Raw genomic sequence first — 16,480 nt, 5'->3', positions numbered from 1 at the left:
GAATGAATACTTTTCTTCAGTGTTCACCAAGGAGAGGGGCCATGTTTTTGAGGAAGAGAAGGTGTTACAGGCTAATAGGCTGGAGGAAATAGATGTTCGGAGGGAGGATGTCCTGGCAGTTTTGAATAAACTGAAGGTCGATAAGTCCCCTGGGCCTGATGAAATGTATCCTAGGATTCTTTGGGAGGCAATGGATGAGATTGCAGAGCCTTTGGCTTTGATCTTTGGGTCCTCGCTGTCCACGGGGATAGTGCCAGAGGACTGGAGAATGGCGAATGTTGTTCCTCTGTTTAAGAAAGGGAATAGAAATGACCCTGGTAATTATAGACCGGTTAGTCTTACTTCAGTGGTTGGTAAATTGATGGAAAAGGTCCTTAGGGATGGGATTTACGACCATTTAGAAAGATGCGGATTAATCCGGGATAGTCAGCACGGATTCGTGAAGGGCAAGTCGTGCCTCACAAATTTGATTGAATGTTTTGAGGAGGTAACTAAGTGTGTTGATGAAGATAGGGCAGTTGATGTCATATACATGGATTTTAGTAAGGCGTTTGATAAGGTCCCCCATGGTCGGCTTATGATGAAAGTGAGGAGGTGTGGGATAGAGGGAAAGTTGGCTGATTGGATAGGTAACTGGCTGTCTGATCGAAGACAGAGGGTGGTGGTGGATGGAAAATTTTCAGATTGGAGGCAGGTTGCTAGCGGAGTGCCACAGGGATCAGTGCTTGGTCCTCTGCTCTTTGTGATTTTTATTAATGACTTAGAGGAGGGGGCTGAAGGGTGGATCAGTAAATTTGCTGATGACACCAAGATTGGTGGAGTAGTGGATGAGGTGGAGGGCTGTTGTAGGCTGCAAAGAGACATAGATAGGATGCAAAGCTGGGCTGAAAAATGGCAAATGGAGTTTAACCCTGATAAATGTGAGGTGATTCATTTTGGTAGGACTAATTTAAATGTGGATTACAGGGTCAAAGGTAGGGTTCTGAAGACTGTGGAGGAACAGAGAGATCTTGGGGTCCATATCCACAGATCTCTAAAGGTTGCCCTCAAGTGGATAGAGCTGTGAAGAAGGCCTATAGTGTGTTAGCTTTTATTAACAGGGGGTTGGGGTTTAAGAGCCATGGGGTTATGCTGCAACTGTACAGGACCTTGGTGAGACCACATTTGGAATATTGTGTGCAGTTCTGGTCACCTCACTATAAGAAGGATGTGGAAGCGCTGGAAAGTGTGCAGAGGAGATTTACCAGGATGCTGCCTGGTTTGGAGGGTAGGTCTTATGAGGAAAGGTTGAGGGAGCTAGGGCTGTTCTCTCTGGAGCGGAGGAGGCTGAGGGGAGACTTAATAGAGGTTTATAAAATGATGAAGGGGATAGATAGAGTGAATGTTCAAAGACTATTTCCTCGGGTGGATGGAGCTATTACAAGGGGGCATAACTATAGGGTTCGTGGTGGGAGATATAGGAAGGATATCAGAGGTAGGTTCTTTACGCAGAGAGTAGTTGGGGTGTGGAATGGACTGCCTGCAGTGATAGTGGAGTCAGACACTTTAGGAACATTTAAGCGGTTATTAGATAGGCACATGGAGCACACCAGGATGATAGAGAGTGGGATAGCTTGATTTTGGTTTCAGATAAAGCTCGGCACAACATCGTGGGCCGAAGGGCCTGTTCTGTGCTGTACTGTTCTATGTTCTAGATTACCTTCTGCAGGAATCTAGCTGCCAGTGCTCTGTGGGGATCAAGATGGCTTGTCATATCAACTGCATCTTTTTCACGATGTTTCTTCTCATATTCCTAAAAAATAGAATAAAAGAAAGTATGATGTAAAACGTTAGGTTCATTTGGGAACAGATTCTTAAATTAGCAAATTTGTTCCTGAATGTTTAGTCAACTTAGTTCACCCATTGTTTCCACTCCTGTGTATGACCCTGCCACACTGACTGAGCTCATAAACTCACCATTTGCAGAACCATGATAGAATGTTGATACACCAAAGCACAACAATAATAATTCACCAGAGAAGTATTCTTCATTCATTGAGACATGTACAGGATTTGTTCGTGTACATGGTGCACTGGAAAATTACCATGGTATTATGGTTTGTGTTTTCATTTTACAGACCGCAACCTAGTTTCACAGATTGTCCAGTACTCTATTTGCATAAATCTCCCAGTTGCAGGCAATTACAAAGATGAAGCTTTTAAACTTTAAATGTAGCCTGTAGTTATTGTAACAAATTAGGGATCTTTGTGCCAGTTTCTTTAGTTTGGGACTTTCCTTGCTGACTAGTACACACTATGATAAAGTTATGAATTCATTGTGCTACTTGGAACACAGGTCATTGGCTGCTCTGCTGAAGACATCATTTTGTGGTATGGCTTTTTACTTCTGAAAAGAAGTTAGGATTTAACATGCTAATAGCTGTTGAAACACTGGTGTCAATCTGAAGTATAATGCATTTGATAGTCAGCTCAACAAAGCACCAGTTTTCTAAAAAAAAAATCACAGGTCACAAAGTGTTTGGATAATTATCCTTTGTGAGTGGCATGTACAGATGGGTTAGATCTGAAAGATGTGCAGGGTGAATATGCTTTGTAGTCCTTTGGTAGAAAGCTCTGCAGCAGGATCTTTTGAACGTGCGCTCAGTCTGTCTCAGGGTAAAGAGTTAATGAGAGCTCATGATGATGTTTCATTCCGTCACAAGTGAGCAACTATTTTCCTGATCATTTTTACATTGAGGGCAAGAATAATTTTGATACTTTGGCTTTGAGAAATTTTGATGTGGAGATGCCGGCGTTGGACTGGGGTAAACACAGTAAGAAGTTTAACAACACCAGGTTAAAGTCCAACAGGTTTATTTGGTAGCAAAAGCCACACAAGCTTTCGAGGCTCTGAGCCCCTTCTTCAGGTGAGTGGGAATTCTGTTCACAAACAGAACTTATAAGACACAGACTCAATTTACATGAATAATGGTTGGAATGCGAACCAGGCAAGACTGTTCTCTTCCTGTTGGGGAGCACTTCAGCGGTCACGGGCATTCGGCCTCTGATATTCGGGTAAGCGTTCTCCAAGGCGGCCTTCGCGACACACGACAGCGCAGAGTCGCGGAGCAGAAACTGATAGCCAGGTTCCGCACACACAAGGACGGCCTCAACCGGGATATTGGGTTTATGTCACACTATTTCACATAAATATTTCTGCTTTTTTCCTCCTGAGTCAATTTACCTAAAATGCTCTTGGGGTTTTTTTTTTAACTGGTCGGTGCAACATCGTGGGCCGAAGGGCCTGTTCTGCGCTGTAATGTTCTATGTTCTATGTTCTATGAGTCTTTATCATGCGATCCTAGAATCAGAATTTATGTCACACTATTTGTAACTCCCACAGTTGCATGGACCTGCAGAGTTTCACTGGCTGTCTTGTCTGGAGACAATACACATCTTTTTAGCCTGTCTTGATGCTCTCTCCACTCCCATTGTTTTGTTTCTTAAAGACTGGATTAGTTGTAAGTATTCGCATTCCAACCATTATTCATGTAAATTGAGTCTGTGTCTTATAAGTTCTGTTTGTGAACAGAATTCCCACTCACCTGAAGAAGGGGCTCAGAGCCTCGAAAGCTTGTGTGGCTTTTGCTACCAAATAAACCTGTTGGACTTTAACCTGGTGTTGTTAAACTTCTTACTTTGAGAAATTTAGCAGTGCTTGTAGTTATCATAAACAGATCATTTGTCTAGAATACTGCCCATTCACAGGTTTAATGTCAAATAATTTCATCTGTTGGATCATAACCTGAGCCATACATATAGGATGTATATTCACATGCTTATTGAAGATGAGGAGATTACATTGAAACACATGTTGTATTCTAGTAAGCAGTAGCGCAGTGACAAGGGTAAGCTGTTCAATCCCTGGGTCTCTGTATACTTACTTCAATATTGGACAGATAAAAGTACAGTAGGTCTTAGCGGACTTGAGGTCTGGCAAGTCTATCATGCAAGGTTGACTTGGTTCTCAGAGCTCCATGCCAGCCATGTTAAAGCTGGATAGCTGGGGAAACAGTTTGAAACTTAATGGTTCCCTGTTAAGTGTGTGGTTTTAGTGGCTAAACCCCAGCACAATAGGGACCTGCAAACTTTTGCGCTGCCAATTTGTACAAAATGTGCTGAATTTAAGGAAGTGTGGTGCATCCCTACAACTAAGCTTAATACATCTCTTACTGGGTAAGAGAAAAGATAGGTGCAGACTTTCAAGTGTATCAGACATCTAGCTGATTATGAATATTTTAGGAGTCTCTTTCAGATTATAAAATGGGTGGTGAGGGCTCTGTGTTATTTTCAGAAGAGACATGCTAAGGTTAGCAGCCTTCATCTGTTGCCTACTTACTTTGTTTTTTTGAAGTTGAAGGCAGAGGCCGGAGGGTTTTTTAAACCTCGACCTGAATGCTTAATGCTATGTCAGTGCAGTACCATTAATTGCTTACAACGTTGGATTTCATTTCCATTTGATGAACTTTTTTCCTATTTGTTCATGGGATGCGAGTGTCACTGGCGAGGCCGGCCTTTGTTGCTCATGTCTTTTAACTGCGTAGCTTGCTAGGCCTCTTCGGGGGGCAGTTAAGAGTCAACCACAGTACTATGGATCTGGAGTCACATGTATGCCCAACTGGGTAAGGATGGCAGATTTCCTCCCCTAAAGGACATTAGTGAGCCTGGTGGGTTTTTACAACAATCAATGATAGTTTGATGGTCACCATTACTGAGACTAGTTTGCAATTCCAGATTTTAATAATTGGATTTAAATTCCATCAGCTGCCATAGTGGGATATGAACCCGTGTATCCAGAACATTAGACAGATTCTTTGGATTACTTAGTCCAGTGATGGAACTACTGCACCACATTCTTCCCCCATTATTGTAATGTGAGACAGACAAAACTCACTTTTACTAGCCATGCAAGTTACAAGTTTAATTTAACCTCTACTCCCAGGTAATTTACCTAAAATGCTCTTGGGGTTTTCAGCTAAGGTAGATGGACAGACTACCTGACAAGAATATTGGATTCAGAAGCCCCCGCCTTAAAGCCACTATTATGATCCCGGGTGGTGAAAATATTTGTGACCAGTTCCACCAGCTCCCTATCTCTTCCTTGCAGTTTCTAAAATTCCAGTAGAGGGGAAGGCGTGTCTTGAACTCTCCATCAACATCGCCGACCAAAAATCTCAATAGTTCTATCTCCTTTGGCCCCAGCAGAAAGCATACCCGTTTGCTAGCCAAGAAGGAAGGAAAGTGACAAGTGGACATTTTGAGTAGGCTTAAATTAAAAGGGACTTCAGTTGCAACCATTTACTGCTTCCCCATCCTCCACTGAGTGAGCATCCAGGAAATGCGTCATCAGTGGTTTTACACTAATAACTCCACCCCAGGGCTTGATCAATGTTCAGTCAGGCCGATGGGCAAAAATTACATCTCACTTTCCAAGGTGCAGCTGGCAGCAAGAGATTTATGGGCTACCATTTCTAGGACATTTTTAAACATTTGAACTTGAATATGAGTGACACTGACAAGCAACTTGTCCTGAGAGTCAACAATATAACAGCTCTTTACCACAGCAAACAATTAAGAGCTGGTTTCTCGACCAGTTGGGCTGGATGATGCAGCCATTTTGTTAGACAAAGGTATTCTAATTAAAGGGTCCATGACATGCTTCTGAGAAGCTCACTAGGACTTGGACTTTTCAGACTGCAGCATCCACAGGAGTGGTGAGCGGAGGGTCTTGGCAGGCCTTGCCTCCAGGTCTCCAACATTTACCTGGAAGTGGAGCTGAGGAGTTGCAGTGATGTGAGATTTCTCATGGGCAGCAAGATGAAGACAGCTTTTTCAACCAAGGAGGAAGTAGCCAAGATCCAAGGACTCAGGAGGGCATGACAGGTGACCGGGGAAAACAACCGGAGTGCCAAGCTCCACACTCGGACTTGCATAGCATTCTCCAGCACAGCATGCCTCAGAACGCATCTTGTAGCTCCACGCATTCTGTCCCCTCTCTCTCTCTGCACGGACCTCACATCTTGATTTGAACTGCCTACAATAACAGCCTATTGCCCTCTCACATGCTTGTCCCACAGTCACTTCTTCACTCCCCTGAACACAAGCCATTCCTAATATTCCCACTTCACTGCTTTGTCACTTTGCAAGAGAAGGGATCACACAACTTGGCAAGAGTTAGGGGCTGTGAGAGTTAAGGGGAAGGAGGGTGGACTAGAGCTTAGGTGACAGGCACCTTGGCGGGCACTGGCAATGTGTGCTCATCTGGTTCACTGGGATGGAGGAGGTGCAGCTGAAGGTGGGTGCACTGCCTTCCAAGCATTTGACAATCACCTGTCACGCAGTGGTAGCACTCTCTGACAATCTGAATAGTTACAGAAATGGTTAACTATTCAGTGTAACTGATCAAAGCCTTCACAGTTTGTCAGTTCCACTGAGACAGTCCCTTCTGTCGCGCTCTGATCTTCTCCTCACTGTTAGGTTGGAAACATAGCTTGAAACGGCTTTCCTATTGGAAAAGAGTGATTCCTCAAATACTCCCTCTTAATTGTCTTCATATTATTTGATTCGATTTATTGTCACATGTATTGGGAGACAGTGAAAAGTATTGTTTCTTGTGCGTTATACAAAGCATACCGAACATAGAGAAGGAGAGAGTGCAGAATGTAGTGTTACAAAGAACAAACAAAGAACAAAGAACAGTACAGCACAGGAAACAGGCCCTTCGGCCCTCCAAGCCTGTGCCGCTCCTTGGTCCAACTAGACCAATCGTTTGTATCCCTCCATTCCCAGGCTGCTCATGTGACTATCCAGGTAAGTCTTAAACGATGTCAGCATGCCTGCCTCCACCACCCTACTTGGCAGCGCATTCCAGGCCCCCACCACCCTCTGTGTAAAAAACATCCCTCTAATATCTGAGTTATACTTCGCCCCTCTCACCTTGAGCCCGTGACCCCTCGTGAACGTCACTTCTGATCTGGGAAAAAGCTTCCCACCGTTCACCCTATCTATCCCCTTCATAATCTTGTACACCTCTATTAGATCTCCCCTCATTCTCCGTCTTTCCAGGGAGAACAACCCCAGTTTACCCAATCTCTCCTCATAGCTAAGACCCTCCATACCAGGCAACATCCTGGTAAATCTTCTCTGCACTCTCTCTAACGCCTCCACGTCCTTCTCGTAGTGCGGCGACCAGAACTGGACGCAGTATTCCAAATGTGGCCTAACCAGCGTTCTATACAGCTGCATCATCAGACTCCAGCTTTTATACTCTATACCCCACCCTATAAAGGCAAGCATACCATATGCCTTCTTCACCACCTTCTCCACCTGTGTTGCCACCTTCAAGGATTTGTGGACTTGCACACCTAGGTCCCTCTGTGTTTCTATACTCCTGATGCATCTGCCATTTATTGTATAACTCCTCCCTACATTATTTCTTCCAAAATGCATCACTTCGCATTTATCCGGATTAAACTCCATCTGCCACCTCTCCGCCCAATTTTCCAGCCTATCTATATCCTGCTGTATTGCCCGACAATGCTCTTCGCTATCCGCAATTCCAGCCATCTTCGTATCATCCGCAAACTTGCTGATTACACCAGTTACACCTTCTTCCAAATCATTTATATATATCACAAATAGCAGAGGTCCCAGTACAGAGCCCTGCAGAACATCACTGCTCACAGACCTCCAGCCGGAAAAAGACCCTTCGACCACTACCCTCTGTCTCCTATGGCCAAGCCAGTTCTCCACCCATCTAGCCACTTCTCCTTGTATCCCATGAGCCTTAACCTTCTTAACCAACCTGCCATGTGGGACTTTGTCAAATGCCTTACTGAAATCCATATAGACGACATCCATGGCCCTTCCTTCATCAACTGTTTTTGTCACTTCCTCAAAAAACTCCACCAAATTTGTAAGGCACGACCTCCCTCTTACAAAACCATGCTGTCTGTCACTAATGAGATTGTTCCGTTCTAAATGCACATACATCCTGTCTCTAAGAATCCTCTCCAACAACTTCCCTACCACGGACGTCAAGCTCACCGGCCTATAATTTCCTGGGTTATCCCTGCTACCCTTCTTAAACAACGGGACCACATTCGCTATCCTCCAATCCTCAGGAACCTCACCTGTGTCCAAAGAAGCCACAAAGATTTCCGTCAGAGGCCCAGCAATTTCATCTCTCGTCTCCCTGAGCAGTCGAGGATAGATGCCATCAGGCCCTGAGGCTTTGTCAGTTTTAATGTTCCCTAAAAAACTTAACACTTCCTCTCTTGTAATGGAGGTTACAGTCATAGCTAGGTTGTAGAGAAAAATCAGTTTAATATATGGGAGGTCCATTCAAAAGTCTAATGGCAGCAGGGAAGAAGCTGTTCTCGAGTCAGTTGGTACGTGACCTCAGACTTTTCTTTTTCCCAATGGAAGGAGGTGGAAGAGAATATGTGTGGGGTGTGTGGGGTCCTTGATTATGGTGGCTGCTTTTCTAAGGTAGCGGGAAGTGTTGTTGGAGTCAATGGACAGGAGATGTTCCCAAAGATTCATGGGTCCCCTTCCTGAGGTTGAAGGTGGTCTCTTGGTGACAAACCATCAGGTCATTGAGGCTTCCTTTAAATATCTCTTACCTGGATGCACTTCAATGCACGTGTATATTAAGTTCAATTACCAGTCCTCCTCGGCTGTGAGGATTCCTGACTTTTCCCTAATCTGCCTCGGGAAATACAGAAGGAAGTGAAACATGTTGAGGTAAATGTCCAATTGCGATCTTCCCAGTTTTCGCAGCCACTACCCCACCGCCACACCCGCCTTAAGGAGCCTCAGAAAATATTCCCCAAAACTCTGGGTAACTGCACCAGTGCCATCACCACTAGGAACCGTGCTACGTTGTATATAGAATGCTTTTCACCAACAAGTACAAATACCTGGAAAATTTTCTCAGAAATCTCTCGATCCAGAATCGGCACTTGTTTATAATTACGAAACTCTGCCACCTCTTCATTTCGGAGTTGCAGGAGTCGGAATCGTTTGGCCTTATTAAACTCTTCTTCTGAAACAAAGTTAAATTCTTCTTGCAGCTGTTCAAGCCTGAAGAAATCTTTGTCCTGAGCCTCACCGCCTGTTGTGCTCTGCAAAAAAAAATTGTTTGAATAAGCCCGCAAGGACTTGATGGGCTGAATGGCCTCCTTCTGTACATAATCTTTTGCTTTCTTAGCATACGGTTATACACTACAATGCTTCACCAACTAAGAAAACAATCAAAGACAGGAATTGGAGAAACTTGGACCAGTAGTTATAAATTGGGATGAAGAAATGAACTTTGAGGTTTTTAAATAGGTAGAGAGGGAAGTGGAAATGTTTATGAATCTAAGGATGGAATTCCAGAGGGTGGGACTGACACAACTGACAGCTCCACAATCAGAAGCTGTGCAAAGAGGAAGAGCTTTGTATTGAAGGCTGGGTTTAGAGAAACAGCATTTGAAATGATTGGAAGAGTTGCAGAGCTGGCAAAATCATAAAGAGTTTTATCGGAGAGAATTTTTAATTTAATGCATTGCAGCATGATGAGCCAATATAAACCATCAAGGCAAGCATGGAGATTATGGTGTGTGCATTTACTACTGGTCATGGAGGGTGAAGTATGGAGACTGCCAAAGAGTAGCCAGGGCTGGAGGACACAAAAGCATATTTAAATGTTTCTGGACTGGAGCTGAGCTAGGAGCAAAACCAGGCAATGCAACATGTTTGGAGATAAGTGGTCTTGGCAATAGAATGTTTGACTCACAGCTTAGCAATCAGATAGTGAGCTCCCCGCCATAGGGATCTCTGTGCCTTTAAAGCTGCTGGTTTACTAACTGGCCAACAACTCTTCAGTCTCAGTAGCACTATTAGGAGATCACCAGGGAAGATCTGAACAGTGAGGAAAAGGAAGAGGGGTTCCATTGTGAAGGCAAGGTGAGATCTGCCATTGGGAGTGACCCTTGTTGCTTGGGGACGGCGGGGGGGCGGGGCACAGGGTATCTGATGGGTGTCTTGGTTACTATCATATTGACACTGCCTCTAATTATGCTTTTCCCCACAAGAAAGAATATTATCTTTGAATTCTCTCGATCATAACCTATCATATTTTTAAAGACCTCTATGAGGTCACCATTCAGATTTCATTTTTCAAGAGAAAATAGACCACTCTGTCAATCCTTTCCTACATCCTTGTAAATCTTCTCTGCACCCTCTCCACTGCCTCTGTAATCTTTTTATAATATGGTCTTATCAAGGTTTGTTACAGATAACTTTGCTACTTTTCAATTCTATAATCATAGACAGAAAGATTTGCACTCCATTAGTGTACAGCAAGTTCTTGATCATAGGTTTCTGTCAACTAAACTGGCACAATTATTTCAGCTTATGCCAATACTTAATGCCACCATTATTTCAAGGACTCGGAAGATTGAATGGATGGCTGCTGGGGTATTACAGAATTCCCACTCACCTGAAGAAGGGGCTTAAGGCTCCGAAAGCTTGTGGCTTTTGCTACCAAATAAACCTGTTGGACTTTAACCTGGTGTTGTTAAACTTCTTGCCTTGTTCGTGAGCAGATATCCACTCCATCTGACGAAGGAGCAGGGCTCCGAAAGCTAATGGCATTTGCTACCAAATAAACCTGTTGGACTTTAACCTGGTGTTGTTAAAACTTTTACTGTGCTTACCCCAGTTCAACGCCGGCATCTCCACATCACAAATATTTGTACCAGTCATCGAGGCTTGTAAAAGCAATTGAGATGCAATATTTTCTTTGATTTACCCAAGATAACTTACCATTATTAATTGCATCAGAGTTGCATTGCTGGGGTCATTTGGATCGAGCCTGGATTCTGCTGCCCACTTAGCCAGTTTTTTCATGTCAGTTAATCCAGATGCTCCAATAGAAGAAATGGCATCCATGTGTTTTAAAGCGCTAAAATAAAAACAAAAACACAGAAGTGCTCAGTCCTGATTAAAAAGCAGTTCTTCCAAACAGCAGTTAGTCAGCTAAAGCCATGTGGACACAGTGGGTGAGATTTTATGGCCACTTTATTCCCCTTTTGCGGAGGGAAAAGGTCGTAAAATCGGGTGTAAAGTGCAAATGGCGCCAGTTTTCGTGCCTGACGCAATTTTATGACACCCGGGTTTCCGGCGCGGTCAACCTGTTGCTGGAAATGGGCTAGAGGCTGACTAATTTATTTAAATTTATTCTAATGTTCATTTCAATGTGTTTAGTGAGCCCGGTGCTCAATCATTTGGGCTCACTTGCCTTTTTGGTCTCACCGGGAGAGGTTCTCTCCTGTGAGGAAAACACCTGCTCCCTATGAACAGGGAACAGTCGTGTTGGCCTCGTCGGTGGAACTGGAGGCTATTGTGGCCCCCCCGAGGCCACTGAGTGCAAGATGGGGGTGCCCACCAGGCAGTGCCAGGGGGTGGAGCCTGTGGGGGGGGAGGGGGGCCCTGGCGGCACTCTGCATGCGATCGGTGGGGGAGGGAGGGGAGGCCACATCTTGGGCTGCAGGCTCCTGCGGTTGCTGTGGGGGGGGGGGGGGCATGGGGGGCGGGTGGTGCGGAGCTAGTTGAGGCTGTCTGAAGTACCAGGGGCCTGACAGTTCTCTCTGTGCACATGTGCAGCATCAGAGGTCTGCACATGCGCAATGCCTCCCTCTACAGGCTGTCTGGCAAGTTAAGCCCCGCCCATAGCCTCTCTCTGGCTAGAATAAGATTGGGTGAGTTTTCACACTCAAAAAACAGATCTGGAGCTCTCCCATTTTCAGACTAGCTGGACACTTAAAAAAATCTTGTAAAGTTGCACCCTGTGCGCATTGTTTTGAAATCATAGAAACCCTACAGTACAGAAAGAGGCCATTCGGCCCATCGAGTCTGCACCGACCACAATCCCACCCAGGCCCTACCCCCATATCCCTACATATTTTACCCACTAATCTACTCGTCTCAGGACACTAAGGGGCAATTTTAGCATGGCCAATCAACCTAACCCGCACATCTTTGGACTGTGGGAGGAAACCGGAGCACCCGGAGGAAACCCACACAGACACGAGGAGAATGTGCAAACTCCACACAGACAGTGACCCAAGCCGGGAATCGAACCCAGGTCCCTGGAGCTGTGAAGCAGCAGTGCTAACCACTGTGCTACCGTGCCGCCCCTGGATTGAGATGTTCATGTAAATGTGCCTAGAATTGAAAGAAAACATGAAAACTGCCCAAGGAAATCATATTTGACTGTTTTCTTTAAATGGACGCATCCTAGGATTACTCCTGCTTCCGAATAAAATGATCATATGTCAAACAGTATGGTTACCAATCACCTAATCCTCCACTACAATCAATTGCACTCAATCTGCATCCGAACATTGCTAGCTTACAGCACACAATACCATCTGATTCAATGTTAGGAATATATTGATATTACCAAGTCAAAGAAAGATCAAGTACCTTTCAATTTGTCTAGTTTCAAATGAATAAAACAGTAGAATTACTACTGATCCAAATGAATCTTGTAAACCAATAAATCAGTAGACTGGAACATTGAGTATAAATATCTCAGTTCCACAAGCAACATTTAAATGTGATACAATCTTATTAACACAGTAATGTACATCATTTTGATATTCTGTGTATTTCTGTTATGCTGCAAGGCATTTTTGCTATGCATCCTATTTCTGCTTGAGAGTGAAATGTCACCAGTTTTGGTGTGGGCCAGAATGCAGATCTCAACACTGGCTGGTAGGAACATGAAGCGCAGTGGACATCGGGGTGAAAGGAGAAGAAGTCTGATCAAAAACATCACTGCTGAGCTTTTCCATCCCACCTGAGAGTGTTGGCTGTTGTCGGGGCTGGAAACTCCCAGCCCCTATCTACAGTCACTCTAATCGAGACAGGCCTCCTTGGATAAGTAGGCCCTGGGCGGCACGGTAGCACAGTGGTTAGCACTTCTGCTTCACAGCTCCAGGGGCCTGGGTTCGAATTCTGGCTTGGGTCACTGTCTGTGTGGAGTTTGCACATTCTCCGTGTGTCTGCATGGGTTTCCTCCGGGTGCTCCGGTTTCCTCCCACAGTCCAAAGATGTGCGGGCTCGGTTGATTGGGCATTTTAAATTGCCCCTTAGTGTCCCGGGATGCATAGGTTAGAGGGATTAGTGGGTAAATATGTAGGGATATGGCGATAGGGTCTGGGTGGGCCGAATGGCCTCTTTCTGCACTGTAGGATTCTATGATTCTAAGTATGAATGGTATTCTTCCTGCCTTATCAAAGTGCAGATATTAGATGCATCATCGGTATGCACCTGGTGACATCGTCTGCTGAGAGGAGAAATGACCATGTGCTGGTGATCTTGCATAGCCTTGATAGGCTTGACAAGGCGCAGAAACCCAATTGGATGACCCAATTCAAGATATTACCTTATTTGTCAAGTTGGTCAGCATAGTGGCGAGCACTGCTGCCTCACAGCGCCAGGGACCCAGGTTCAATTCCGGCCTTGGTCACTGTCTGTGTGGAGTTTGGAGTTTGCACTTTCTCCCCATGTCTGCGTGGGTTTCCTCCGGGTGCTCTGGTTTCCTCCCACAGTCTAAAGATGTGCAGGTTAGGTTGGTTGGCCATGCTGAATTGACCCTGGTGTTAGGGGGATTAGCAGCAGGTAAATGTGTGAGGTTATGGGAATAGGGCCTGGGTGGGATTGTGGTTGGTACAGACTCGATGGGTCGAATGGCCTCCTTCTGTACTGTAGGGATTCTATGATTCTATCAGCCACAATATTGATAGCTTTCAAATGCTCTTTGAGCAGCTCATCACATTCACTGAGATATTCAGGGCAGGCTAAAGAATTACCTCATCGGCTCGACACCAATGACTCGTCATGTCCTCTTAAAGGAAGTCCCAAGAAAACAACAGTTTGACTGTGACAACAACACATCCCAGCACTTTCTTACAGTAAGAACACTCCTTTTCAAACTGAGCCGATAACGCAGAATCAATGCTACCAGATAATTTGCATCTTTGAACAAACGCACACATAGCCTTAACATTGATTTTCAAAGTGTCACGATCAGCAAGATCTCTTCCAACATTTCTTTAGTGCACCCGTCGATGACCGTGCTTCCATTTATTAGGATCAGAGAATCATTCGCAAATATAACAGTAGACTGTGTTAGAGGTTTCTGAAAAATAAAATCAACCATTTTCTCCTTTCCATCATCACATTTCTTTTCACCCTCAGAAAATGTGACTCATGAAGACTTCTAAACTGCTTTTGGACTCCAGCATCAAGCTTTTATCTCAAAATTTTCATATCACCTATGTTCTCTGGTCTATTTATTATGAAACATTTAATCATACATCATACAGTGGAACAGATTTTGGCCATAAGGCAATGTCTTCAGGGTAGATTTCTTCCCTCACTTCAGCTGCAGCTTGAGCAGTATCTTCTAGTTCCATTCCCAGAGTTCACTTCTTCGTGTTCCTTAACTTCTTGTTCAGCTTTTTCAGGTGACGTGATATCTCTGGAAATTGCCAAGTCGAAGCCGACAGATAATTCACCCACATTTCTGATGGAGGAGGATGAATGTGCAATTTGTGCACTGCTCAACACTTCAAACATCCTAAAGTAAAATGACAAACTGTCTTTTTGCTGAGCTTCATCCTCTTGTCTCACCTTCAATTTTCTGCGCTTTTGACTGCCAGACTGATAATGTTGCTTCATATTGACTGATTTTTAACTAATTAATTTTCCAAAAGAGCAGCCCTGGGGCACAAGTTGCCCTTGCTGACTCAATGACCTTGCTGTTCTGCTGGCTCACTGGCTGCCTGTCTGGGTATCTGGCTTCCTCACCTTGCCCTCGGCTCGTTGCCCAGCCCTCCTAAGCCCTGCTGCCCTGGTCAAGCTGCACTGCTGCTCACCTTGACAACTGCCGGTGCCTCCTCAGCCCTTGCAACTTATCTCTGCTCGACAACATGGGGGTCAAAACTCACCTTGTTACTGCTGCCTGCTCTCTCCTCCAAAGTCACCAAATTATCTTGCACAATGTTTGGCCGCTCTAAGGGATCTCCACCAAACAGAGCCTGATGTTGCTCTGCATTGGTTGCTGAGCCTATTGGCAAATTCAGAGCTGTCAGGCTTTGATTGGTGCCCCTAAGCTACTGGCCAGCATGGGCCATTGGTCAGGGCCCTGTGTGTTGGCATAATGTGTTTCACTCTAAGTCCACCTCTGGACCATGGTCAGAAATGGATTTAAAGCCACAGCCCACAAGGACATTGTTGCTGCAGCCAAGAAGTGTGACTTGGTTACTCACAGGAAGTCATGCGGAAGAATTTGTTCAATGGACTGACCACCCAGGGTCGAGCTCCTGCATGTAGATCTTTCTAAGGAACTGGCTTTATAAGTATATAGCAGAGCTTAGCGGGTTTAAAAAGGTTTCCACATAAAGTGGAAATTATATCCATCATTGTTTTGTGTCATTGATACTTATTATGGGGTCTGGACCTTACAGGGAAACAAGACCCCCTGTTTAAGAGTCTTATAGATCCTGGTGACAATGAGCAGGGAGTCTGAAAGATAAAGAAATGGCAAAACTAACTTTGGACGTGTTTATCATGAAACATGCGTCAGGAAAATTGCCTCTAAAACAGAGGTGGGTACAGGTTGTCCTGGAAATATGAAAGTGTGGCTGTGATTACTGAGTATGTGTCAATTTAATATGATGTAAAGTTAAGTTATGGATCTGTGGGGAACAATTAGTGTTAGGATTTTATGGTTTTCTCACAAAAGAAAAATTGGTGGGAAGTGTAAGCGTAGCTGCAGTGTTCTGTCTGGGCTGTGGCTGCAGAGAATGGTGAGAGAATTTATGAGTTGCAAAGGCAAAGCACTCACTGAACTATCCCTTTGTGCCAAAACTTACAGCTTTCCTTTAGCTTTGGGCTAAACGTTAATCTTTTTTCCTTGGAAACTGACTTTGTTTTGGGTTTCATTTACAGGCATTTCAGAAGTTTAAAGAAAGAAGACAAGTAATGTAGTTTGATTTTTATTGAAGCATCTGCTTGTTTTCTGCTTGTGTGTGGAATAAACAGATTTGGTTTATTTGTGTGGATGATGCTTGTGCGCTTCAAGCTTTTCTTCCAAAAATTGTGATTTTGTGATAGTTGTTTCGGTTAAAAGCTGACAAAAGAGTAATTAATGAAATAAACGTTCAAGTTATGAACCTGGAATCATTGTAACTGACCACAATTGTGATTCCAGGGTATCTTGATAAACACGTGGAAATTCTAATCCAGATTCAAATTCACGCATGTGAGAACAGGGTTGTGTTTAATGTTTGTAGTAAATTGGAATTAGGGTTAGAGGTTTTTTTTCACAAAAGCTAAATTTTTTTTTGCAGTTGGTGGGGGTGGGGGGGCAGTACCATTGGAG

The 16,480-nt window shown here is 44.4% G+C and overlaps 1 protein-coding gene across 1 annotated transcript in view; it reads right to left on the bottom strand.

The window, feature by feature from the left end:
* Window positions 1-16,480, bottom strand: part of cc2d2a (coiled-coil and C2 domain containing 2A) — a 165,566-nt gene that overhangs the window by 45,811 nt on the left and 103,275 nt on the right. Inside the window, exons 22-24 of the mRNA XM_078215007.1 lie at window positions 10,852-10,990; window positions 8,961-9,164; window positions 1,700-1,792 (exon numbers count right to left, since the gene is read on the bottom strand). Of these exons, the coding sequence (XP_078071133.1) occupies window positions 1,700-1,792; window positions 8,961-9,164; window positions 10,852-10,990 (436 nt within the window). The remainder of the gene's footprint in view (window positions 1-1,699; window positions 1,793-8,960; window positions 9,165-10,851; window positions 10,991-16,480) is intronic.

Source organism: Mustelus asterias, chromosome 1 (assembly GCF_964213995.1).
Source record: "Mustelus asterias chromosome 1, sMusAst1.hap1.1, whole genome shotgun sequence".
In the NCBI taxonomy this organism is placed as follows: domain Eukaryota; kingdom Metazoa; phylum Chordata; class Chondrichthyes; order Carcharhiniformes; family Triakidae; genus Mustelus; species Mustelus asterias.
The sequence above is the reverse complement of the archived record's forward strand: the minus strand, read 5'-3'. Positions and strand labels throughout refer to the sequence as shown.